At 54.2% G+C, this 23,973-nt stretch overlaps 4 protein-coding genes across 11 annotated transcripts; all 4 read left to right on the top strand.

Moving 5' to 3' along the window:
- Positions 1–3: 3 nt before the first annotated feature.
- Positions 4–3,884, top strand: SPEM3 (SPEM family member 3). Its single transcript, XM_046674946.1, is given in 4 exon segments — positions 4–141; positions 284–341; positions 459–3,841; positions 3,843–3,884. Coding segments are annotated over 4 exon segments (3,621 nt in total).
- A 1,714-nt stretch (positions 3,885–5,598) lies between these two features.
- Positions 5,599–8,377, top strand: TMEM102 (transmembrane protein 102). 2 transcript variants are annotated; one of them, XM_046677038.1, is made up of 3 exons: positions 5,599–5,818; positions 6,149–6,368; positions 6,459–8,377. In XM_046677038.1, the coding sequence occupies exons 2-3, from the start codon at positions 6,155–6,157 to the stop codon at positions 7,772–7,774; spliced, it is 1,530 nt and encodes a 509-aa protein (XP_046532994.1). In that variant the 5' UTR covers positions 5,599–5,818; positions 6,149–6,154; the 3' UTR covers positions 7,775–8,377. The 2 variants fall into 2 exon arrangements, with proteins under 2 accessions (XP_046532994.1, XP_046532993.1); XM_046677037.1 differs by having other exon boundaries at positions 5,600–5,818; positions 6,014–6,368; positions 6,459–8,376.
- Positions 8,378–8,586: 209 nt separating this feature from the next.
- FGF11 (fibroblast growth factor 11) lies at positions 8,587–14,958 on the top strand. 2 transcript variants are annotated; one of them, XM_046677040.1, is made up of 5 exons: positions 8,587–10,031; positions 11,674–11,784; positions 11,978–12,081; positions 12,726–12,837; positions 13,111–14,958. In XM_046677040.1, exons 1-5 carry the CDS (start codon positions 9,839–9,841, stop codon positions 13,179–13,181), a joined length of 591 nt encoding a protein of 196 aa, XP_046532996.1. In that variant the 5' UTR covers positions 8,587–9,838; the 3' UTR covers positions 13,182–14,958. The 2 variants fall into 2 exon arrangements, with proteins under 2 accessions (XP_046532996.1, XP_046532995.1); XM_046677039.1 differs by having other exon boundaries at positions 12,642–12,837.
- Positions 14,959–15,067: 109 nt separating this feature from the next.
- Positions 15,068–23,572, top strand: CHRNB1 (cholinergic receptor nicotinic beta 1 subunit). 6 transcript variants are annotated; one of them, XM_046674992.1, is made up of 11 exons: positions 15,068–15,208; positions 15,294–15,433; positions 16,061–16,105; positions 16,607–16,716; positions 16,819–16,927; positions 17,340–17,448; positions 17,784–17,993; positions 20,328–20,551; positions 21,059–21,240; positions 21,601–21,748; positions 22,042–23,572. In XM_046674992.1, the coding sequence occupies exons 1-11, from the start codon at positions 15,151–15,153 to the stop codon at positions 22,180–22,182; spliced, it is 1,476 nt and encodes a 491-aa protein (XP_046530948.1). In that variant the 5' UTR covers positions 15,068–15,150; the 3' UTR covers positions 22,183–23,572. The 6 variants fall into 6 exon arrangements, with proteins under 6 accessions (XP_046530948.1, XP_046530947.1, XP_046530946.1 ...); XM_046674991.1 differs by having other exon boundaries at positions 17,340–17,460; XM_046674990.1 differs by having other exon boundaries at positions 17,313–17,448.
- Positions 23,573–23,973: the final 401 nt, after the last annotated feature.

Below are 23,973 nucleotides of genomic sequence, written 5' to 3'. Positions count from 1 at the left end.
GCCATGGGTGAGCGAGCCCACCACAGAGCCCAAGTGTGCTCTGGCACCAACCTCAGGAAGTGCCAGGACCTAGGAGACTCAATTCTTCTGATTCTGGGCAGTTTCATCTTGCTCAATGTGGGAATCAATGTGGTGATTCTGGTCAGTGCGGGGTTTGGGCACCAGGGTTGGGGGAGCTCTGGGGTCTTGAAGGAGCTGAGGTGAGAGGGCTGTTGGAATGTGGCCAGGGTGGGACTTCAGGGCTCACCTACTTCTGGACTCTCCCCTCTCCTGCTCCCCTCAGCTCTGGAAGCATCTGAAGAGCTCCTTGCGGATTCTTTTCCATCATTTTTTCCCCAAAGGTGAGTGGGCCCCAGCATGGGCTCAAGGGGATGTGGGTCTGTCTCCTTTCTTCTATCCCTCTCCCCATTCTCAGCCTCCCAGGAACCCAGCCTTGTCCATCCCACCTTTCCCTGCAGACAAGCAACCCAGCTGTATAGGCAGTCATCCCATGTGTATGCGCTGCTCCGTGGATCCCAAGAACCTGTTCTCAAGAGTCTCTTCCCGCTTCCATCATCACCCAAGCCTCCTGCTCGGGCACCCTAAACACCTCGACTCCTGGATACCAGACACGAATGATGAGAAAGCTTCTAGGTGCTGCTGCATGCCACCTCAGTATGGACAGGCCAGGGCTCCCGTGGAGGCTCCATGGGGACTATGGAAGGAGGGGATGATGGGAGTTGGGGAGGCCTCTCAGGTCCCAGCCTTAAAGACCCAAGCCACCTTTATCTCCAAGCAAGAGACATCTTCCCAGTTCCCCAGGATGAGCAAGTTGGACACGGTTCCACTCCACTTGCCCCAGAAGAGCAAGACTAAGACCCCAGACTATGATCCAATCCATGCCCCGACCCAGGCCCCAACCCACTCCCCAGTCCACCCCCCGGAGCACACCCACCCCCAGGTTCAGATCCGCTCCCTAGTCCACCACCCTGAGCACACTCCCACCCAGGCCCAGACCCACTCCTCAGGCCACTCCACTGAGCACACCCCCACCCAGGCCCAGACCCACTCCCCAGGCCACCCGTCTGAGCACACCCCTGCCCAGGCCCAGACCCGCTGCCCAGGCCACCCGCCTGAGCACACCCACCCCAAAGTTCAGATCTGCTTCCCAGGCCACTCCCTTGAGCACACCCCTGCCCAGGCCCAGACCCACTGCCCAGGCCACCCCCCTGAGCGCACCCACCCCAAGGTTCAGATCTGCTCTCCCAGCCATCCCCCTGAGCACACCCCCGCCAAGGCCCAGGGCCCTGAGCACACCTTAGTCCACACCCTGGGCCACAGTCCTGAGCACATAACAGTCCACACTCCAGCCCGCACCCTGGCCCAGGCTCATCTAAACTATACTCACGCCCATACCCTGATCCCTGCCCCAACCTCTGTCCCAGCCCCTCCTCCAACTTCTGCCCCTGCCACTACTCCTGCCCCAGCCCCTACACCAGCCCCTGTCCCAATCTCTGCCCCAACCCCTGCCCCAGCATTGGTCATGGCCATGACTACCACTCCAGTCCCTGCTCCTGTCCCTGCCACCACCCCTACTCACATCCTAACTCCTATTCCCTCTCCCCCGGCTGCCTTCAGCCAAGGCCTCTCCACTGGCCATGTGGTCTACAATGCCCGCAGGGTTAGGCAGAACTTATTCCATGTGTGCCCCCCGCCAAACTCTGAATATTCCAGAAAGTACTTGGGCACCCTTTCCAGGCCCCAAGAGGGACAGGGCCCAGTGAGCTCTGGTACAGCTAAGCCAACATTGAACCAACGTAGTGAGGACAGTGCCAAGCCCTCCACAGGATCCATACTGGGTTACCTGGAGTTGGGGAATATGGAATGGAAGATCTCAAATGATGCCAAAGACAAGTTCTTACAGCCCAAGACCTTCCCTTACTGCAGCTTCCATCCTTGCAGTTCTGAGAGGAGAAACACAGACTCCCAAGCTCCAGTCTACCCCAAATTCCTGGTCTACTCCAAGGATGCTACACCTTCTCAACCTTGCTTTCATTCTCCAACCAATGCCCGGAGCTCACCATGCACCATTCCTCCACCATGCACTCTTTCTCTGCCTCTTGTTTCTCCCAGATCCTTTGTCCTTCATCAAGCTGCCAACAACCAGAAGCCCTCCACCATAATACAAACTCCTACCTCTCCCCCAACCTCCAAGTCTACTCAGTCTGTCCCCTCTTCCCAGTTTCCCATCCCTCTGCAGTTCTCCACCATTTCCCAACCCCCAATCCAACCCCAATCTCCTGAATTTCATGAGAGTCTAGGCCTCACCCAAGACTCTGGCCTCCAAAGGACCCCAAGCCCTTCAAAAGACTCTAAAGTTCCCAGGAACCCAGGTCTTACCCAAAATCCAGGCCTGCACAAGAACCCAGGCCTTACCCAAAATCCAGGCCTCTACAAGAACCCAGGCCTTGTTCAAGATCCAGGCCTACGTAAGCGCCCAGGCCCTACCCAAGACTCTAGCCTTCACAAGAATCCAGTCATTACGCAAGATTGTGGCCCCCAAAAGAGCCTAGATCCTACCCAAGATGCAGGTATCTTTAGGAGCACATGTCTCACCCAACACTCTGGCCTCCACAAGAACACACCATTTCCCCAAACTTCTGACATTCAGAGGACCTCAGGCTTTATGCAAGAGACTGGAGTTTCTAGGAATCTAGAAGGAAACCAAGAGACTGTACTCTACGAAAGTCAAGATCTCTCCCAAAAAACTGGTCTCCAAAACATCCCAGGCCCTTCTAAAGAATGTGGAGGTTACAAGAGTGCAGGAAATGACCAAGATCCAGGAGTCTATGGGAGTCTAGGCCTTACCCAAGATTCTGACCCCCAGAAGAACCCATACTTTCCCCAAGACTCTGGAGTCAACAAGAGCTCAGGCCTTTCCCAGGAATCTGGTCTCCACAAGAGCCCAGGCCTTGTCCAAACCTCTGGCCTCCATAAGGGCTCAGGCCTTACCCAAGACTCAGGAGACTACAAGAATCCAGAGACTACAAGAGACAATAAGAATACTCAAGGTTCTGGAGTCTACAGGAGCCTGGGCCCTACTCAAGATTCTGACCTCCATAAGAATCTACATCCTACCCAAGTCACTGAAGTTGAAAGGAAATGTGGTCTTACCCAAGATGTTGGAACTCAGAGGAGCCCAGAACATACCCAAGACCCCAAATGCCACAAGAACCCAGGAATTAATCAAGATCCTGGCCCCCATAAGGGCCCAGCCCTTACCCGAGACTCTGGCCTCCCCAAGACTCAAGGCCATACCAAGGAATCAGGCCTCCACAAGGACACATGCCTTATCCCAAATCCTGACCTCCACAAGAACCCATACCTTGCTCCAGGTACTGAGTCTGTCCAAGTCTTGGGCCCACCTCAGACCGCAAAGTCAACACTGTCCCCGATGAAGTCATCTGTATCTGTGGAGACTCCTCAGAAGGAGGATGCAGAGCAGCACATACTATGGACTTCTGTCCCACTCAGCCCGAACTCCTGCTCTTCCAAGGCGCAGGTGATCTACAATGACCTGCAAACCTTCTCAGAGGTACCTGTACTAATTGAGCTGCAACCATTGTCTCGGCGAGCAGGTAGCCAAGACTGGATGTACCACCCTGTGGATACTATTCCTCCAGCCTGCCAGAACTATCGCCAGATGTCTATGCCTCCCCAAATCAACTGGAAGCCCCACTGTCCCGGGCAAGGCACCCGGGTAGGACAGGTGGTCTTTGATGCCCGCCAGAGACAGTTTGGAGTGGGCAGGGACAAGTGTGAAGCTCCATCTCCCAGGCGCCTTCGCCAAGAGGTACCCAGCAAATCACCAGAGACCATCAAGGAGTGGGGATATCAGTGTGTGATGAGAACCTCGGAAAAAGAGGGGACAAATGTGCATCAGGAATAAAGAGGCAAGAGAAGTGTTCTGTGCTTGTTTGAGGGCACCCATCCTATCCCCATTCCTGACACTGGCTCCCCACAAGGCCTATGAGGACTGGGGCTATCCTTGCTCCTGCCTCTCCTTCATAGTAGCAGAGCCAAACTCGTTATCCCCAAGGCCCTAGAGTTGCATTGTTCAATACAGTAGCTACTAGCCATATATGGTTATTAAAATATAAAATTAATTAAAATTAAATAAAATTTAAAATTCTCTTCCTCAGTTTCATTATCTACATTTCAAGTGCTCAATAGCCATGTGCGGCTAGTGGTTACTGTACTGGACAGCACAGATTTAGAACTTTTCCACCATCACAGAAAATCCTAATGGATAGCAATGCTTTAGAGTTTAGAGGAACCTTCCTTTCCCTTGTCACTCATCCTCAGCATCTTCAAAGCTTCCGCAGAGCCCAGAGAGCTTGGTTCTTTTTAGGGTGGCTCAGAAGTCACCCTCTGGGGAGGAAGTAAGACATCAGGATGCCTGATGCCTGATTACCCCAGACTGGAAGAAAGAGCCCAGTCTTCAGTTTTCCTGATCTAGTCTCTCAGGTCACAATCAGATGTATGGAAACCTGCCTCCCCAGTCCTGGGCTATGTTTTGGGGCTCTCTGTTACTGAGGAAGAAGAGGTCTCTTTGTTAGTGACTAGGAATCCCTGAGATCTGTGCTCCCCAAATTGAGCTCTGGATTCTGACAGTCCCCTCCTTTACAGGCCTCTAATTTTCCTCAGTCTTTTGCCCATGGACTTAGGCCCATCTCATTCTGGAGACAGTCCCCAGGGAAATGAAAATGTAAGAAGTCCTGGTCCAGTGATGGGTTGGTCTGATCTGTGAGCTTGTCCCTGGTTTCCTATCTTTCTGTCCTATTATTCTGTCTCCTAGTTTCATCTTGGACTTAAGCTGTGTCCCTGATAGCACTGGTTACTGACAGCAATTTCCTTTCCTTGATAATTTTCCATTGCCCTGCCCCAGTCCAGCTGGGAGTTTCTTCTGGTCTTGGTTTTCAGCCTGGATAACTCTTCTGTGTACACACAAGAGCTGCGAGATTCCAAAGTGTTTTCCCTTCCACCACTCGTGTGTGTCTGAGGTGGGCATCGCTAATACGTATGTCCCTTCCCCAAGTCAGATGTCCATTTCTGGGTTACCACCTGTGTGTTCTTGCTTAACACCACAACCACTGATTCCAAGGAGATGCCTGCCTCCCCACCCAGCCTGGGAACCCATTTCCAACACCTCTCTGGCTCAGCTCTGACCCTGCACAAGTCATGTGCAACCTTTCTAGGGTGCAATCTCATTTGCAAAATGAAGTTACAATTGCATGGAGGAAACCTCCTAAATCCATGTGACCAGGGCTCCTCTATTCACACATGGAAAGTAGAGGCCCCTATTTCTCCAAGGCCCTAGGATATGTCCCCCATTATTGTTTGCTATTCAGATCCATCCTATTACTCCTCTGCTGCAACCCCAAGGAATGTTTGTATGGGGTTGATTTGGGATTGGAAAGACAAGGAACAGTTTGTCTCCAAAGAAACTACAACTTCCATCAGGCACTACTTCAGCGGAACAAGAAAGAACGTGAGGGCGTGGCCCCAACGCCCTGATAGCACGGAAGACAAACTACAACTCCTAGGATAGCGCGAGATCTCCGCAAAGAGAAAAGAGTGACTGAACTCTGACTGGAGGAGGGGCTCTCCCGGAACCACCCCGACAAGCTCCAGAAAGGGGCGTGGTCATATTTGGGGCGTGGCCTTATGGGCAGCAGGAAGAAGTTACCTGTTGAATCGTTCTATCCATTCTCTTTCCAACCCTTGTAGCTACCCCTAAGAGGGAAGCCGCAGACCATAAGCCTTTTCCGAAAAAGAGGTAAGGGGAGGTAGACAAGGGGCAGCGGAGGAGACTGGCTATCGCATTCCGTAGGATGGGTCCAAGGGCTACTTTTTACCTGCTGAGTCAGGTGAACTGGTCCATGGGGGCGGGGACTAGCATGTGAGAAAAGGGCAAGGACGGGGGAGGTATTTGTTCGTTTTCAAGACTAAATTTAGAGCCCTTCATCTTCAGACCCGTTGGCAGACTGTGTCTGGGGCACTCTCTCGGCCTCGGGAAGAGAAAAGAACGGGGGCGACTTTTCGGCAGCAAAGGAACGGCCTGTGTAGGCTTTCTCACGTCCGTGTTTTCCCTAACCCAAAACGATAGAGCCACATGGCTTCCACGGTCTGGGGGAGCGCTCCCTGGTGGGGCCCGCCTCCCCCAGCCCCAGCCCGGCCCCTCACGGACATCGACTTCTGCTCTGGGGCGCAGCTGCAGGAACTAACCCAGTTGATCCAGGAGCTGGGTGTGCAGGAGAGCTGGAGTGAAGGGCCCAAGCCGGGACCAGACCTCCTCCGGGCCAAGGACTTTGTCTTCTCTTTGCTGGGTAAGTAACCCTCCCTGCCTTCGGGAACTCGCAGGTCTCAGCCCCGTCCCGGCTTTGGGTCACGCCCTCACAATGCCTTCTTTCCCTTAGGTCTTGTTCACCGCAGGGACCCCCGCTTTCCTCCTCAGGCAGAGCTCTTGCTGCTTCGTGGCGGGATTCGCGAGGGCTCCCTGGATCTGGGGCCTGCACCCCTAGGTCCCTACGCCCGGGGACCTCACTACGACGCCGGCTTCACGCTGCTGGTGCCGGTGTTTTCGCTAGACGGCACTGGGCAGGAGCTGCAACTGGATTTGGAATCCTGTTACGCATGGCTCTGTCTCCCAGAGCAGATAGGCGGAACCTCGGTCCGGGAGGCGTGGCAGGATTGCCTAGGACCCCCAGTCCCAGGAGGACGTGATTCGGCCCACCGAATCGAAAGCGAAGGAAGTCCCAATGACTGGCAAAGCTCGGTGGACCAGCCGCATGGTTACATCAGTGAGTCTGAGCCGCAGGTGTCTTTGGAAAAATCACCTAGTAACGTTTCAGGGCCCGAGTCACCTGGGCAAGACGTAACCGATCTTGGCTTTGCCGTACCATCGAAAAAACTGAATGGTGACGTCACCAAAGCAGCCGTCGTTAGCCCAGTCCCACAACCAGCGGAGGCTCCGGAGGCGTGGCCCACATTGTGCCCCGCACAGGTGGCTGCGTGGTTCTTTGCTTCTCTGGTCGCGGTCGCTGAGTCCCTGTTCCCGGTCTCGGGTGCCCCGCGCTTGGTCCACGCAGCCCGACACGCGGGGTTCACCACTGTCCTCCTGGCTACGCCAGGACCCCCGCGCCACCTCCTGCTCTTCGACCTGATCCCCGTGGTGTCCGTGGCCGGCTGGCCCGAGGGGGCTCGGAGCCACTCGTGGGCCGGCCCGCTGGCCTCTGAGTCGTCCTTCTACCTGGTGCCCGGCAGCGGCACAGAGCGGCCAGGCGCTTCGGGCTGGCAGCTCTGCTTCGCCCGCCAGGAGCTGGCGCTCAAGGCGCGCATCCCCGCTCCGCTGCTGCAAGCGCACGCGGCGGCCCAGGCCCTGCTGCGCCCGCTGGTGGCCGGGACCCGGGCCGCCGCGCCCTACCTCCTGCGGACGTTGCTCTACTGGGCGTGCGAGCGGCTGCCTGCGCTCTATCTGGCGCGCCCGGAGAATGCGGGCGCCTGCTGCCTCGGGCTGCTGGATGAGCTGGGCCGTGTGCTCGAGGCCGGGATGCTGCCCCACTATTTTCTGAGTGGCCGAAAGCTGCTCGCGGGGGACGGCGCCGCTGCGCTGCGCGGGGCGTTGGCCCGGCTCCGCGGGGACCCTACCCGGGCCCTGCGCGCAGCGGTGGAGGAGGCAAAGGCTGCACGCAAGGGGGGCGGCTTAGCTGGCGTGGGAGGCGGGGCCCATTAAAGACGCTGCTCCTACCGGCGTGGAAAGTGCTTCTTGTTGGCCAGCAGAACGTGGAGGGTGACTGCTCGCCCCTCGCCTGGGAGACACAACTAGCGCCCTGCCCAAAGATCCCGTTCTAGAAGGCCTCCTCGCCGGTTCCTCCCCATCCTCCCACCCCATTCTTGGCATAGGTCGTTCCATTCCGGCCTCTCTACATTCCAAATCTGTGCCCAGCAATTTTCCCACTCCGGTCCAGCCTCCGGCAACCATCTCCCCCTAGTTCTTATGGTCTTTTCTCTTAGGAGTCAATAGGATGGGGGGAATGTATTTGCTGACAAAAGTGGAAAAGAGAGCGGTATGGAGACCAGCGACTGACCAATTTGGCTCACACAAAAGCAGATATTAAGGAGGCCGGATTTCGCCCCAGGCTAGATCTCACCACTACCTCTATCTCTTCAGTTATTGTCCCCATTTCCCTCATCCAGTTGTGAGCTCCCATCCCGGGCTGTAGGGTCCCTTTCTCTATTCTCGGGGCGTCCGCCATTCCATCTGTCTTAAGCCCAACCTCTCCCCCCATCCAGGGTTCCGTTCAGTGGAGTCGCCTCCTTGTCCCTCCTCCTCTGAAGCCCGAGACATGCGGCCTTGCCTCAGCTCCGCCTGCCCCTAGGACCGTCCCCACTCCCTGCCTCCAAGGAACCCCGGGGTTCCGCCCGCCCAGCTTCACCCCCCTCTTCCCCAGCGTCTCCGCCCCCTGCCCCGCCCCCGGGCCCGCTCTCCGAGGAGGGGGAGCTGCTGTCGCCGCCGCCTCCTCAGCTTCCCAACAGCCGCTGCCGCTGCCGCCGCTGCCGCCGCTGCGCTTGGTCCAGCCGCCAGGCCCAGTGCTCCGACTTCGCTGTACCAGGGCGCTCTGCGGAGACACCCTCACTCCTTCCTGGGGTCCTGGGCGCCTAGCCAGGCGTGGGGGGAAGCTCCGCTTGCTGGGGGCAGGGAGGGAGGAGCCTGGAACCGGAGCCAGCGCCACCCGTCGCCGGATCAACAAGACAGGACAGGTTGAGGGGCGTCGGGGAAGGAAGAGGGGGTGCTATAGGCAGTCTTGGGGAGGACAGGAAGCTCTGATGCGCTCTGACTTGTAGGGGGCCTGTGCACATTTGGGGACTAGTGACAACGTGGGTGCACTCCTCTCGGGGGGCTGCCTGGATTGGAGGGCGTGGGATCTAAACAGCACCAGCTGTTCCCCAGGAAATTAAGGGGCAGCCAGAAAAAAAAAAAACACCCCGATGTTCCTTATTTCGAGGTAACAGGGACCTCCAGACAACCACCCGGTGTATCCACTAGGAAGGGCGGCTTTGGAGGTGACTTCAAAAGGAGTGGAGGGTAACAAGGTGAAGAAAGGGGCTCAGCCGCTTGGAGCCCAGCACCACTAGAAATGGGAGTGACTTGGTGAAAAAAAGGCATTGTCCAGAGACAGGGTCTGGCATCCCCTTCTCTCTGACCAGGAACAGCCTGGATATTCCCAGACATAGTGTTTGGGGATTTCAGTAAAAAAAGTGGGGGATCTTCTCCACTTAGAGGATGAAGAAGACACCAAGGTTGGGTTCCTTCCTGACATTGGCAGCGCCCTAGTAGGGGTGGGGTGGGGTGAGCTAATATATCCCCAAAGCTAAGGACCCACACCTTTTAGATTACAAGAGTGGATTTGGCAGGCGAGCAGGGCCCCAAAATAGGGTGGAAAGGTGCCTGGGGATATTGGAGCCACATCTTGGGAATTTTGAGGGAAGGGAAGTGGGAACAGGGACACTGGAGAGCAGGGAAGGGGTAGTTTTCAGTAGGGGGCAAAAGTCGAGGGTGGGGTCAACTGAGAGGCACCTAGGCTGCTGGGTCCGGTGGGGCTAGGACGGAGCCCAAGGGTGGGAGCCGGGGGCTGGGGGGTGAGGGGAGGGGTCTATGGTTTAGCCTCAGGTCCTGTGGGTGGGGCGCTGAGTCGGGACTGTAGTGTCGAGCATGCCCTGGTGAGCGGGCTTCTTTGGGGGAGCCCAGCGCGCTCCGGACGCTTGCTGGTTTGGGGGTGTCTCTTCCCGGGGCGCCATGGCGGCGCTGGCCAGTAGCCTGATCCGGCAGAAGCGGGAGGTCCGCGAGCCCGGGGGCAGCCGGCCCGTGTCGGCGCAGCGGCGCGTGTGTCCCCGCGGCACCAAGTCCCTTTGCCAGAAGCAGCTCCTCATCCTGCTGTCCAAGGTGCGACTGTGCGGGGGGCGGCCCGCGCGGCCAGATCGCGGCCCGGGTGAGTGGCTGGGACGGGGTCTCCCGGCCTTGGGACTCTCTGCCTGGGAGGTTGAGGCCAGGGACGCCGAAGAATGGGGCCGGATGGAGGGGGCTCCCCGAAAGTGAAAGGGGGTGGGCCAGAACAACGAAGTCTCTCCCGGACTATGCCTCAGTTTCCCTTCTCTTTTGTCCGTAACGCCGACTCTCCTTGCTTTCGAGGGCAAGGGGAAGGCTTGAGGGGCTAAGCCGGGCGCCCCGAAGCCTCGCAGCTCCTGCTCGCCGCCCCCAACACAGGAGTCCCCACCCCCACCGTTCTCCGCCTACGTGCCGGCTCTCGCGATTCTTTCAATCCCGAGTGGAGGGGCCTGGGGGTTCCGGACGCCTGGGTGACCCCGAGGGTTCCTGCGGCTCCGGCAGCCCCGCCCCCGCCCCGGTTCTCCCGCTCCTCCCCGCCTCGGCTGGGTTCCTCCTGGCCGAGCTTGCCTGGCTCGGCGCCAAGCTCCCCAGCTCTCCCCCGGGTGTCCTTGCAGCTACCTCGCCAGCCCGCCCCTCTGTGCGCCCTCCTCCCGCGACCTGCGCTTCAAGAAGGGAACTGGGCACCCTCCATTACCCCCTACTCGACTCCAAAATCGGGTCCCACAGACTCAGGGGACCCTCTGCCTCGAGGAACTCAGACACAGTACGTGGCTGGAGACTCGCGCCGAGACTAGGGGGTCGTACCACCTCCAAGGAGGTACAGGGATGTCGGCCTAGAGCAAGCGACGGGGAAGGAGAGTTGTGAGGGTTAGCGTGTGGTCCCCGTCCAGGTACGACAGGCAGGCAGTCCCTCTGGCCTCACTCCCGCCTGCTCCCAGCTCCCTTAGGGGTGGCCCTTCGCGCTCTCCTCCCCCCGCCGCCGGCCGTCCACAGTGGTACGGTCCGCAGCCCACCCTTTGAGTGGGACACGGCCCCACGTGACTCAGGCTGCCTCGCCAGCTCCCCGGCCCCCTCCTCCCATTTCCTCGATTTGGTACCGAATGTGCCCCACCCCAGGCGATTTACCTGGCTGAGTCTCAGGGAGAGCTGGGCCCCCGCGAGCCAGCAGACTGACAGACAGACAGACAGACAACAGATAGATGGGTCAGTGTCAGACAGACCGGCGCTGGGCCAAGGCAAGGCCCGCGCCCAGCGAGCGGCAGCCGCAGCAGCAGGTGCTGAGTCAGCGTCAGGCCCAGTCCCACCCCCACTCCTGAGGCGGCGCCCCTACCCTGTGGTCACCTTGCTGCCCCCTACGTTAGCCAACATACTGCCCCTTCAGCCACCCTGCCTGTCTCCCTCTGTCTTCTGCCTTTTGCTGTAGCTCTCCCCTTCCTCTTCCCTCTTCTCCCCTCCCCCCACTTCTGGTTGAGCTGTAGAGTAGGAATTAAGCAATTTCAATAAATTTCAATAAATTAAACTGAAAGCTGGTGGTTAGAAGAACCAGAAGGGACCCACACCCCAGCTTTCTCAGGAGTCAAGGAGAGGTGGGAGACAGCTTGCTTGGAGGATCAGAGAGCTGGGTCCCTGGGACCCTCTTCCTTCCTTCCATTCTCCTTTCTTTTCTTTCTTCTGGTCCTGCCAAGTGTAGAAATGTTTCTGGGAACAGAGCTGTCATTTTCAAAGATGAATGTCTCTCTCTCCAGAGCCTCAGCTCAAAGGCATCGTCACCAAACTGTTCTGCCGCCAGGGTTTCTACCTCCAGGCGAATCCCGACGGGAGCATCCAGGGCACCCCAGAGGACACCAGCTCTTTCAGTGAGACGGGAAGCCAGCGGCTGGGTGGGAAGGGGGAGATGGGGCTAGGAGATGACAATCCTATTCCCTTTCAGGTTCTGTTGTTTTCATTCTGACTCTTTGACCCCCAAGGGAGGAGGTGGAGCTGAGATGGGGGCAGCTCAGATGAGGGTTCGAGGCCTGGGGTACTGACACCCTCTCTCTCCACCCCCAGCCCACTTCAACCTGATCCCAGTGGGGCTCCGCGTGGTCACCATCCAGAGTGCCAAGCTGGGTCACTACATGGCTATGAACGCTGAGGGGCTGCTCTACAGCTCGGTGAGACAGTGAGGCTGAGTGGCCTGGGGTTTGGGGACTCCCCTAGCTACAACCTTCTCAACTACAAATATTTTGTAGTTCAGGACTCCCTCTCCCTCTAGCTCTTGCTGATGTCCTGTCATCACTGCTCACTTCAGAGCACCTCCTCTAGGGTCCCTCCAATCCATACTCCTTACACAGCCCCCCAAGTACTCCCAGGCTCTTTGAATGTCGAACTCTTTCAGCCTTTGAGGGCTCCCATTTCTCATCCTAACTCCTCTAGACTCATTATTACTCACTTCCCCAGATTCATTCAGGATAGGGGATGGTGGAGGTTGGGAGTAAGTGGAGAGAAGGCATCTTCTTATTCCAGGGCTCCCAAAAGACTAGTTCCTGACCCTCAGAGGCCTGCCTCATCCTCTCTTTCTCCCAGTTTCTGCATGGGCTCAGAAGTTGGCCCTCTCAACCTGAAATATATGGATTATACCCTGGCTTGTTCTTCCTAGGGCTCCCTTCTGTCCAGTGATGTGTCTTTTTGTCTCTCTGTCTGTGTGTGCCTTCCTGGGTCTTTGTCTCCTCAGCCACATTTCACAGCTGAGTGTCGCTTTAAGGAGTGCGTCTTTGAGAATTACTATGTCCTGTACGCCTCTGCTCTCTATCGCCAGCGTTCTGGCCGGGCCTGGTACCTGGGCCTGGACAAGGAGGGTCGAGTCATGAAGGGAAATCGAGTCAAGAAGACCAAGGCAGCTGCCCACTTTGTGCCCAAGCTGCTGGAGGGTGAGTATGGACTCAAGAAAAGGTGGGCCGCATGGGAGGGTATTGACCTTGACATGGATATTTAGCTCAGGGGCTACAAGTGTTAAGAGGACACCTGCTATGACAGGTCAAGCCAGGAAGCTTTGGCATTTGGGGGTTTGGGGAGCTCTCCTCTTGTGGGCTGGGGTTCCCAGAGGATAAGTGTAGGAGAGGGGAGCCCTTTCAGAGCTCTAATCCTACCTAGCTCTCTCTGTGCCTAACTCTCCTTCCTGCTCCTCTCTCTCCCCTTCACAGTGGCCATGTACCGGGAGCCTTCTCTCCACAGTGTCCCTGAGACCTCCCCTTCCAGTCCCCCTGCCCTTTGAAATGTAGTCCCTGGACTGGAGGCTCCCTGCACTTGCACTGAGCCAGCCACCACCACCTGCTCCTGGCCCTGCTCTCGCCTCTGCTGCCACACTTATGCCCTGAGCAGCCAGGTCCCACCAGGTGCTCTAACCTGAGGGAGCCTAGGGGCTGACTGTGACTTCCAGGGCTGCTGAGGCCTAGATCTTTGGGCCCAGGAGGGGGTCAGAGAGGGAGATGTCTGAAAATGGTCCTGGCTGATCACTTCTTTCCTTCCACAATCACATACCCCCAAAGCCTTTTCCCCAGAGGGCACTGGGGGTTACAAAACTGACAGAACCAGGGCATAAATACTCCTCTCCCCAGGCTCAGCCAGTTCCTAGAGCCCTATGCCCTTTTCATTGCCACTGAGCCGTAGATTTATAGGTCCACTGGAGCTCAGGATTAGTTTCCTTCTTTCCCTACTCCACCTTCTGCCTTGTTCTGGACAGGTTCTGGAACACCAGGCATCCCAGCCAGGGCCATTCCTGCACTAAGGCTCTGTGCTGGAACGCAGGCATGCTGCCAGGCTCTGTTCTGGATCCATCAGTCTTCTGTCCTTGACCCAGATAGATCCATAGTTTCCAAGTAGAAAGAGGCTGGAGTTGAGCCCTGTCCAGCTGCTGGCCTTGGCCTGACTGGGACCAGTCTCAGATCACCACAGTTTTAACTTTCTTATCCCAGAGACACCCAATTCTAGAGCATGGAGTTCTAGACACACATGGAGCCATATTTCCTTTTGAATCTCAGCTCTAGGACATAGACCATGACTCTCAGCCCTTCCCCTCAGGATGGAACTGGGGCCTATATAGCCATATTATTGCTCTAGAGTAAGTTCTAGACCCACCCTCCCACCTTCTCTAGTGATACCTGTTAAGGATGAGCTCTGGAAAGGACCCAGCTATGATTTATAAAGAACTAAGTAAAGGATGGAACAAAAATCACTTCTTGTTTTTCCTAGATGATTTTCTGAAAATTGTAGTCTTCCTGTAGAATGCTAACCTTATTTTTACATGTAGTTTCTAGCTCCTGCAACTCAGCTGGGGTCCTGCCAGGGAAACAGAGTCTGAGGAAGGGCAGAGGAGTTTTGGAAGGAATCTCTGGCTCATAGTCTGGAAGCTAGGATGGGAAAGGGGCCAAAACCATGGCATGACTGGACCTGTGCTTGGGTTGGGGGCACGTGAACACTTAGCTACCTCAGCAGGAATTCCTTCCAGGTCCCCTTTAAAGCTGAGGTCTTTAGGATAACGGGTCTAGACTAAAAAGTAAAATGGGACATAGCCTTGACCCCCCCCCCAGTGAAGAGACCCCAATTCAGCAATAAGTCCCACCGTTCTTGTGCTCTAGACCTCATACACCCCAGGGCTTCTAACTGAATAGAACCTGCTTTACCTTACAGCTTATAACCTCAGCTGGGTTTTAGGTACCCAAAAAGGGCCTGACTAGATTTTTCTGAAAAACGCAGAGAGCTAGGGGCAGGCCCGAAAAAGACCTGGAAGACACCATTTAACTATGAGGGAGACTGAGTGGCCTCATCCCTGGACAGGGTAGACTGAGGAGGCCCCAAAGGGAGGGGCTAGGGTTCCGAGGCAGGTCACTTTTCCTCAGGCTCCTTCTACTTCCGGCTTGTTGCAAGAGGGGTTGATGCTCCCCTCACTCACACAGACCCCGCTCTGGCTCCATTCATCTCCTGGCTCTGCTCCCAGGGGACCGGGTCTCCACTCCATGCTTTCTCAATTAAAAACGATTTATACAACTGAAGTGTTGTCTGTCATCTGTAGGTCTCAGGCGTTGGCAGTTGCTCTGGGCGGGACTAAGTCCCAGGGGCGGGGCGGGTGGGCTGGCTGCTGCCCCCCAGCAACAGGTGCACATTCTTGGGCGCCTCGTCACTTCCCCTGAGCTGGCGGTCTCTGCGGCTCACCGAGCGAACTCACTGAGCGACGCGGCTGGGCTATGACCCCAGGGGTGCTGCTGCTGCTGCTGGGGGCGCTGGGGGCGCCGCTCGTCCCGGGTAAGTCTGGGCCTCAAAGGGGCAGTGACAGAGCCAGAGGTCGTGGCCGGGCACCATGGCTTCACTTAGCGCTCTTCTCCTCCAGGCGCCCGCGGATCGGAGGCAGAGGGCCGACTTCGCGAGAAACTTTTCTCGGGCTATGATAGCTCGGTGCGGCCAGCGCGGGAGGTGGGAGACCGCGTCGGGGTCAGCATTGGTCTCAGCCTGGCGCAACTCATCAGCCTGGTGAGGGTGCAAGCCTGGGGCAGAGGTCCCGCCCACTGACCGGCTGGGGGCGTGGCCCTAGGCGAGGCAGGGCCCAGGGACGGCTGGGGGCGGGGCCTGGGACGAGGCCAGGCCGAGAGACAGACGGGCTGTTAGCAGAGATTGTAGCGAAATTGGACCAATTGCCCAGCTGTGAGGGTGACACTGGACAGGCCACGGGTAGAGCAAGGTAGGGTGAGGAACGGGCCTGTGGGAGGATCTTGAAGTGGAACTGGGGATGGACAGGCGGGGGAGCGGACATTGAGGCGGGGTCACAGGCTGGGGCGGAGCCTGTGCCGGACAGCGTCAACGAACAACAGCCGGCGGACCTTCAAAGTTGGGTGAATTACGAGCTGTAGGTGGGGCCCGGGACCTAGCCAAGCGGAGGGCCGGCGGGGATGCTAGACGAATTGGCTGGCAGTAGAGACCGCAGGATGTTTCTGAGATAGAGGCGGAGCTTAAACTAACGCAGCTTCCAGGAGGTGGGGCCTGGACCCAGGAGAGGAGGACTCGGAAAAAGGGAGGAGTTTCCAGGGAGCGCTTGACCCGCAGAGCCTCTCCTTTCTCTACACTTACATCACCTCTACCCTTTAAACTTTTCCCTTCTAGAACGAGAAGGATGAGGAGATGAGCACAAAGGTGTACTTAGACCTGGTACGGAGACCCCCGCGGGTGGGAAAGGGCGTCCCGCTGTCTTTACAATTTCCTCAAATGTCTCGCCCAGTGAATATTTTTTTGCATCCCGACCTCAGAAACGTTTATAACTGAAACAGAAGCTTCAGGACACAATACTTAACTACGGGAGTTCCACTACAAACATTTTTTATTCTAATTTTTTTTACACTGGTTTGGGGCCACTAATTTGATTCTCGCCTCACTAAAGGGTCGCGAACTGTAGTTTGAAAACCACTGTTTTAGAGGCCAGCTAGTGCAACCTCCTCATTTTACAGACTAAAAAACTGGGGACCGGTGTGAGGGAAGGGGAAATTAGCTGATGGGGTCCCAGCGAGTGCAGGTGAAGCCAGAATCAGAACCCCGGCCTTGAGAACCACAGCCCCCGCCTGCGCAGCTCTCCCTGCCCGGGCTTCCTTCGGATATCCCAAGTCCCCTCTCAGCCTCCACCCCGGGACAGCCCCTCAGCCTCTGCTTCTCTAGGAGTGGACTGACTACAGGCTGAGCTGGGACCCTGGAGAGCACGAGGGCATCGATTCACTCCGCATCACGGCAGAATCCGTATGGCTACCAGATGTGGTGCTCCTAAACAAGTAGGATCTTCCCAAAGACAGGGAGGTGGGCGGGGCCTCCGGAGGGGCGGGGCCTCCGGAGGGCGGGGCCTGATCCTAGACGATAAGCTTCCTTCCCTGCAGCAACGACGGAAATTTTGACGTTGCTCTGGACATAAACGTCGTGGTGTCCTCCGATGGCTCCGTGCGCTGGCAACCCCCGGGCATCTATCGAAGCAGCTGCAGCATCCAGGTCTTTAAGCTCAGCCCACGAGGCTCAAGGGGCTCTCAGAAAACCGCCCTTTCCTCACACATCCTTACTCCCCAGAGTCTCCCATCCCTCCTCCATTATCCCCCATGACCCTCACACCTCCCTCGCCCTCCTGATCAGTTGTTTCATCTTCTCTGTCCGCTTTCCTTGGCTTCCAGTCTTCCTCAGTGACCCTCCTCCATTCCCCATGGCCTCCCCTAATAACCTTCCCATTCCTCTGTGACCCCACTTCCCTGTGACCTCCCCTGGTGGTCCCTATGTCCCTGATGCCCCATCTCCTCTAACCCCTATCTGCCCCGTGACCTCCCCAACTCCCCCAGCCCCGACTAGTTCTCTGGCAGCTCGAGTGATACCCCACTCCATCCAGGTCACCTACTTCCCCTTTGACTGGCAGAACTGTACCATGGTGTTCAGTTCCTATAGCTATGACAGCTCAGAGGTCAGCCTGCAGACTGGCTCGGGTCCCAATGCGCAGGAGCAGCAGGAAGTGCACATTCACGAAGGTACCTTCATTGGTGAGTGGGCATGGCTCCCACGGCCATGGGCTTTATGATTTCCAGTTTCTAATAGGCTGATAAATATACTCCATCAGTCATGCCCAAAACAACACCGTGGGGTCAACAAGATAGGTATGACTATCTACATTTTTCAGATATGGAAATTGAGACATTCAATATTATTAGAGATAGGCTGCCCAGCTCAGGGTCCACAGCTAGCCCCTTATCACATCAGCCCCCTCTGCTCTAGGATATGGCGGAGAACGCCATATCTGGCACTGACAAGGACAGGTCCACATCTGTATCTCCTTCTTCTGCTCTTCTTCCTTTTCCCCACCAAGAGAATGGCCAATGGGAGATAATCCACAAACCTTCTCGGCTAATCCAGCATCCGGTGGATCCTCGGGGAGGGGGGGAAGGACAGCGTGAAGAAGTCACCTTCTACCTCATCATTCGCCGGAAGCCTCTCTTCTACCTGGTCAACGTCATTGCCCCATGTATCCTCATCACTCTCCTGGCCATCTTCGTTTTCTACCTGCCACCAGATGCAGGTAAGTGGGCAAGGGGCCCCCGCCCTCCTTCTTGCCTCTTCCTCTTCACCCACAATCCAGGCAAGGTTTTCCTGCCAACTCAAGCCAACACGGATTGTGCTTCAGCTATCTCAGCCAGGTTTTCCCTTCAACCAGAGCTTAGGATCTGGATCCAGGTTTTCCCTCCAGCCTCAGGCTCTGCCTCCCCTCTGCAGCCCACTTCTCGACACCCAGTAACTTCTGAATTCTTCCCTTCAGAATCCTAGGATCTCATCCTTGGAACTGCCATTCATTTTACAAAGAAATTCCCAGGCTTAGACTTTTCTTTTCCTCCTTCCTGGCTTCTTCCCTCTTCGACTTTTCAGACACCAACTAGTCCCTTAATCTCCTATCTCTCTTGGAAATAATAGCCAACATTTCTCTAGGAGATAGCATAATGTAGTAACAGTGTAACCCTGGGTAAATTTCTTAATCTCTATGTCCTCAGTTTCCTGATCTGGAAAGCTCTACTGCATAGGATTGTCCCTACTGCATAGGATTATTTTGAGGATTAACTGAGTTAATAAAACTATGCCTAGTACTCAGTAAATTCTATGTAAGTGTTGCTATTGTCTTTGCTATTTTTGAGCACTTGCTATAAGGTAATACAATTAACATGTTACATATATGAACTCAATTCTAACCTTTACGACAACTCTGTGAGGTAAATACTGAATTGTCTTTCCGTTTTACAGAGGAGGATAAAGAGGCTGAGAGAGTTTAAGTCGTTTGTCTGACATTACACAGTTAGAGAGAGGCAGTGTTGCTATTCCAACCCTGGTTAGTGCCAGTCTGATTCAGAGACCAATATGATATCCTTAACTCTGGTATTCAAAACATGTTTTCCTTCTCTCTGGAATCAAATCCTCTCTCCGTCTAGGGAAGGAGAGGGATGCAGCTCTAGAACACACTTCCAAATGTAGCTTCTACTTTCTCCTGGAGCAAGGCAAATCTTGGAACCCAATGTTATGGGACTAAAGAAGAGCAGACTATAAAAGTTATTTATTTCAATCCTTTCCATGAAGTTTGATGGGCCTGTTGTATGCCACAGGAATAATCAGCCACTTGGCATATGCTTATATATTTTCTTTCATTTTTACATCGCTCAAATTGCTATGTAGTTCCTGGAAACGCTACAGTGGTTGGTCCATTCATTCATGCAGCTATATTTGTTGAACATCTATAATGTGCAAAGCACTGGGAATACATTGGTGAATAAAAGAGACAAAAAATCCCTGCTTTCATGGAATTTACATCCTAGTAGGGGAGACAGTCAATAAACATAATAAATAAATCCATTAGATAGTATATTAGAAGAGGACAAGTCCTAAGGAGGAAAATAAAGTAGGAAAAGGGGTTGAGGAGGATGAGAATGGGGGTAGAGGTTGCACTTTAAAAATAGAATGGCCAGTGAGTATCTCAATAAAAAGGGAATATTTGCTCAATTTTTAAACAAGACTTGAAGGAGGTGAGAGAATGACCCTGACAGATATCTGGGGGGAGAATGTACCAAGAGTTAACAGTGAATGCAAAGGCCCTGAGATGAGAGTGAGTGTGCCTTGCATATTTCAAGAAATAGCCAATGTAACTGAATGAAGCAAGAGGGAAAACAGTAGGAGATGAAGTTGGAGAGCTAATGGGAAGGCCTCGTAGACCATAATAAGGACTTTGGCTTTTATGTTAAAGGAGATGGGAAGCCACTGGAAGGTTTTAGAAGAGGAGTGTTATGATCTGATTTACGTTGTAACAGGATCAATCTGGCTGCTCTGTTGAGAACAGTCAGCAGCGGGGCAAAGGATGAAGCAAAGAGGAGGCCTTTATAATAAGTCAGACCTGAGGTAACGGTGATTTGTACCATGTGGTAGTGGTAGATGTGATAAATCATCAGTTTCAGGATATATTTTGAAGGTAGAGCCAATAGGGTTTCCTATGGATTGCATACGGAATGAGAGAGAGAGGAGAGTTGAGAATGACTCAAAAGATTTGGCCTGAGCCACAGGAAAGATGGAATTGTCATATCTGAAATGGGGAAGACTATGGGAGGAGTTGGTGGTGAGGGAATTAGGTTTCAGACATGTTAAGTTTGAGAAGTCTATTGGACATCGAAGTGGAGAGGTTAACTGGGCAGTTGGATATAAGTCTAGAGTTTAGGGGAGTAAGTTCATGCTAGAGGTATAAATGTAGGAGTCATTTGCATGCAGTTGGCCCTTCCAAAAGCCTGTCCTTGAACAAACTGGAAACATGGTCAATGATTATGCCATGGAGATTGCTTTCTGGCAAAGCCTAATCCTTCCACCTTCCCTTCTGCCTCCTAAGGAGAGAAGATGGGGCTCTCGATCTTTGCCCTGCTGACCCTTACCGTGTTCCTGCTGCTGCTGGCAGACAAAGTACCTGAGACCTCCCTGTCTGTCCCCATCATTATCAAGTACCTCATGTTTACCATGGTCCTCGTCACCTTCTCAGTCATCCTTAGTGTCGTGGTCCTCAACCTGCACCATCGCTCACCCCACACCCACCAAATGCCCCCTTGGGTCCATCAGGTAAGAAGATCTCCTCGTCCAACCTGTGTTAAATTTCAGTCCTAGTATTTGGCTTTATGTTCAGGTATGACTTCTCCCTCCCACCAGCTTCAACCTTCCCTTTCACAGACCTGAGGGAGGACTACAACTCCTGGTAGAGTGTTGAAGTGCAAAGGCCTGCTGGGTATTGAAACCTTGCACAATTAATTTTACCCTCCCATCATTATCATTTCATAGATCTCACACTCTCTTCATCAATACGGCCCATCCTGGGTCCCAGGGAAACATTCTCAGGATTAGGTATTATCAGGGTGGAAGTCCTCTGACTTTTCTTTTCAGTCAAGATGCTTCCCAACCCACTTAGCTCTTAAGGCTGTGCGGTTGCATTTTCTCGTCTCTGTAGCGCTGTGGAATGTGTATGCACGCAAGTGCAGGAATGGGCATGTGGCGTGGGGGTGGTTAGCTGCTTCCCTTCTGGTCTGAAGTCATGAGAGCCCCCTCCAATACGACAATTCTTCTCTTCTGAAGATCTTCATCCAAAAACTCCCTCTGTACCTGGGATTGAAAAGGCCCAAACCTGAGAGAGACCAGATGCGGAAGCTGCCACCTGTAGCCCCCAGGGATTCTCCAGGAAGTGGCTGGGGTCGGGGAACAGACGAATATTTCATCCGGAAGCCACCGAGTGACTTTCTCTTCCCCAAACCCAACAGGTAGTACCTACTCTTCATCACCCACATAGAAGGGAGAGGGAGAACCTCAGTTTCCAGAAGACTGTGCGGAGGCAGGCGGCCTAAGCTCCGGAAAGATGCTGTGGTCGAGCATCATGGGAGTTGTAGTATCCCTTCTGTTGCCCACTTTAGCGTAAAGGAGAGCACTAAAGCTTAGAGGGCTGGGAGGAATTGCGGTAGGCTCGAGAGGTCGCCTCACTGGCGGGGAGAGCCTGAAGGGCCCTCTCAGGTTTGAAAACTGGCAGCGTGTTGGAGGAGGGAGTTAGGGCGGGGCCAAGAGCGCTGGCGCGGGGTATGAGTCTTTGCGCCCGGGGCGTGGCCAAACAGTCCCGCCTCTTTCAGGTTCCAGCCTGATCTGCCCGCCCCAGACCTGCGGCGATTTACTGATGGTCCAAGCCGGGCTGTGGGCCTGCCCCCTGAGCTCCGGGAGGTCGTTTCCTCCATCAGCTACATCGCTCGACAGCTGCAGGAACAGGAGGACCACGACGCGGTAAGCCCACTTGGGGTGGAGCAGGGCGAGGCCTCGATTCCACCCGCGAACTCAAGCTCCGCCCCTAGCACTCGGTTTTATTTCTGACTGGAAGTTTGCCTCACTTGGTCCCGCCCCCTGCTTTCCGATTGGTTCTTTACTCCCATCCATCCTCTGCCGCTCTGCGCTCCTCTGTTCCGCAGCCTGCCCTCATCTCGGAGATGTGGTAGCAGGACGAGGGCGGGGTGTGGGTCTTTGGGGGTGGCCTTTCTGGGAGTCTGGGGCTCAGGAACAGTTTATCCTGCTGCCCCCAGCTGAAGGAAGACTGGCAGTTTGTGGCTATGGTAGTGGACCGTCTCTTCCTCTGGACCTTCATCATCTTCACCAGCGTCGGGACCCTCGTCATCTTCCTGGACGCCACGTACCACTTGCCGCCTCCTGACCCATTTCCTTGAGAACGGAGGGTCAGGACTCAGGTCCTGGGCAAACTGAATCCAGAGTTCGGTAGTAGTCTCAAACCCTATCCCTTTTTGCTTCTTCACTCCTTCACTAGGAATCTAATCCTCTCATCATTTCCTTTCTGGGGAGAGAGCCGAAGTGGGACTGGGCAGGAGGACGCCTGGGGCCCACCAGAACGCACTATCAGGTTATTTACTCTTTGGCTTCTTGAAGAAGCTCCTTTGGACATCAACACCTAGGCTCGCAGTAAAATGGAACAAAGAACAAGAACTAGACTGTAAGCCTTATGAGGGCAGGAACTATATCTTGTTCACTGTAATGTCTCCAGCACCTAGCACAGGTCCTGACCTATAATAGATGCTTAACATTTGTTGAATGAATAGAGAAAATTTTTTTCTGGAAGGAAATACACCAATTAGTAGTGCTTATGTTTGCATGTTGGGACTAGTGGTCATTTTTCCTTTATTTTTACCTTTCTGTAACTTATTATGTTTTCTAATAAGTAGTATCTTTAGGATTAAAAAAAAGGTTATTTATAAAAGGATGCATTTGTAATGAGAAAAAAAAAGTGCACGTTAAAAACATTCAAGTTCCAGCTTTGGTGGCTCAAACGTCGGACAAGCTACTAAACTGCTCTGTGCCTAAGTTTTCATATCTGAAAAATGAAGTTAATAATAGTATCTTCCCCCTAGTCTGAGGATCATGAGAAGAGGGGAATAAAAGCACTATACAGTATTTATCAGAGGTTGCAAACTGGCGTGTTGTTTGGCTCATGTTGTTGGCTTGCACAATTTTAAAGTTGAATTAGTTCGCTACTTTTAAAATTTTGGTATTTCACAGAGAAATTGGGATTTCTAGCTTCTCTTGAAAAATTTTAAAAACCACAGTAAAACCAGGCCTGATTCCCCTGTTGGCAGCAACCTGCTAGAGCTGACTAGTGGCTGCCTACTTTGGTCCAGGTATTTGTACCAGAATTCCTCAAAGCCCCCACCCACCTGAGCAGCTTCACTCATTTTACTTGCCCATCCCTCCATAACACTAGACGAAATACAGGGGAGGGGGAACAAGGAGTTGAAGCCAATGGGAGGCTAGGAGTCAAAAAAGAAAAGTTGTTGTGTCTCTTAAGGCTATCACACATTTTGTGCCTCAGTTTCCTTTCAATTTGGAGAAAAGATTGCACCTGGTTTAAGGCTGGGCTTTTCTGGGACATGAAGATCTTGTGCCCAGCAGGCTGTGCAAACTGGACTGAGTTAATGTTTCTGCCTGGGGGTCAGACCAAAGTCAGCTTGAACCTAGTGGCTGCAGCAATTTCAGTGAAGTACCTAGGGTCAACAAGCCCTCACACCTACTCAATTGCTGGAAGTTGTTGTCCTAAGAGGGAGAATAGGGCTGCAACTCCCAGGGATCCCTATGGGACAAGGTTAGCATGTCTCTGTCCAGCCAGACCCAACAGCCACGCAAATAATTGCACCTGGCATCCCACTGCGGAGCACAGTTTGTTTGTCTTGTTGGTTTATTGGCCTAGAGAGTTGGACACACACACAAATGCGGAGATAAATATTGGTCAGTTTCTCTAAATCTGGGTCCTCACTACGTATAGAGCTAGAGTCTGTAGAATTCTAAATCTTGCGTGCTGTGGCACAGAACCAGTGGCCTTCCCACTCCATCACCCTTCTTCCCAGGGAACATGGGGAAAGAGGGCACAAACTGACAAGACTTGATAATTTTCAAAAGACAAAATTGCAAAATCCCAAATTTCCAACATCTGAAATGCACAATATTCAAGT

The sequence above is a fragment of the Equus quagga genome, chromosome 11 (assembly GCF_021613505.1).
Source record: "Equus quagga isolate Etosha38 chromosome 11, UCLA_HA_Equagga_1.0, whole genome shotgun sequence".
Classification (NCBI taxonomy): Eukaryota; Metazoa; Chordata; class Mammalia; order Perissodactyla; family Equidae; genus Equus; species Equus quagga.
This window is presented reverse-complemented; position numbering and strand designations above follow the sequence as displayed.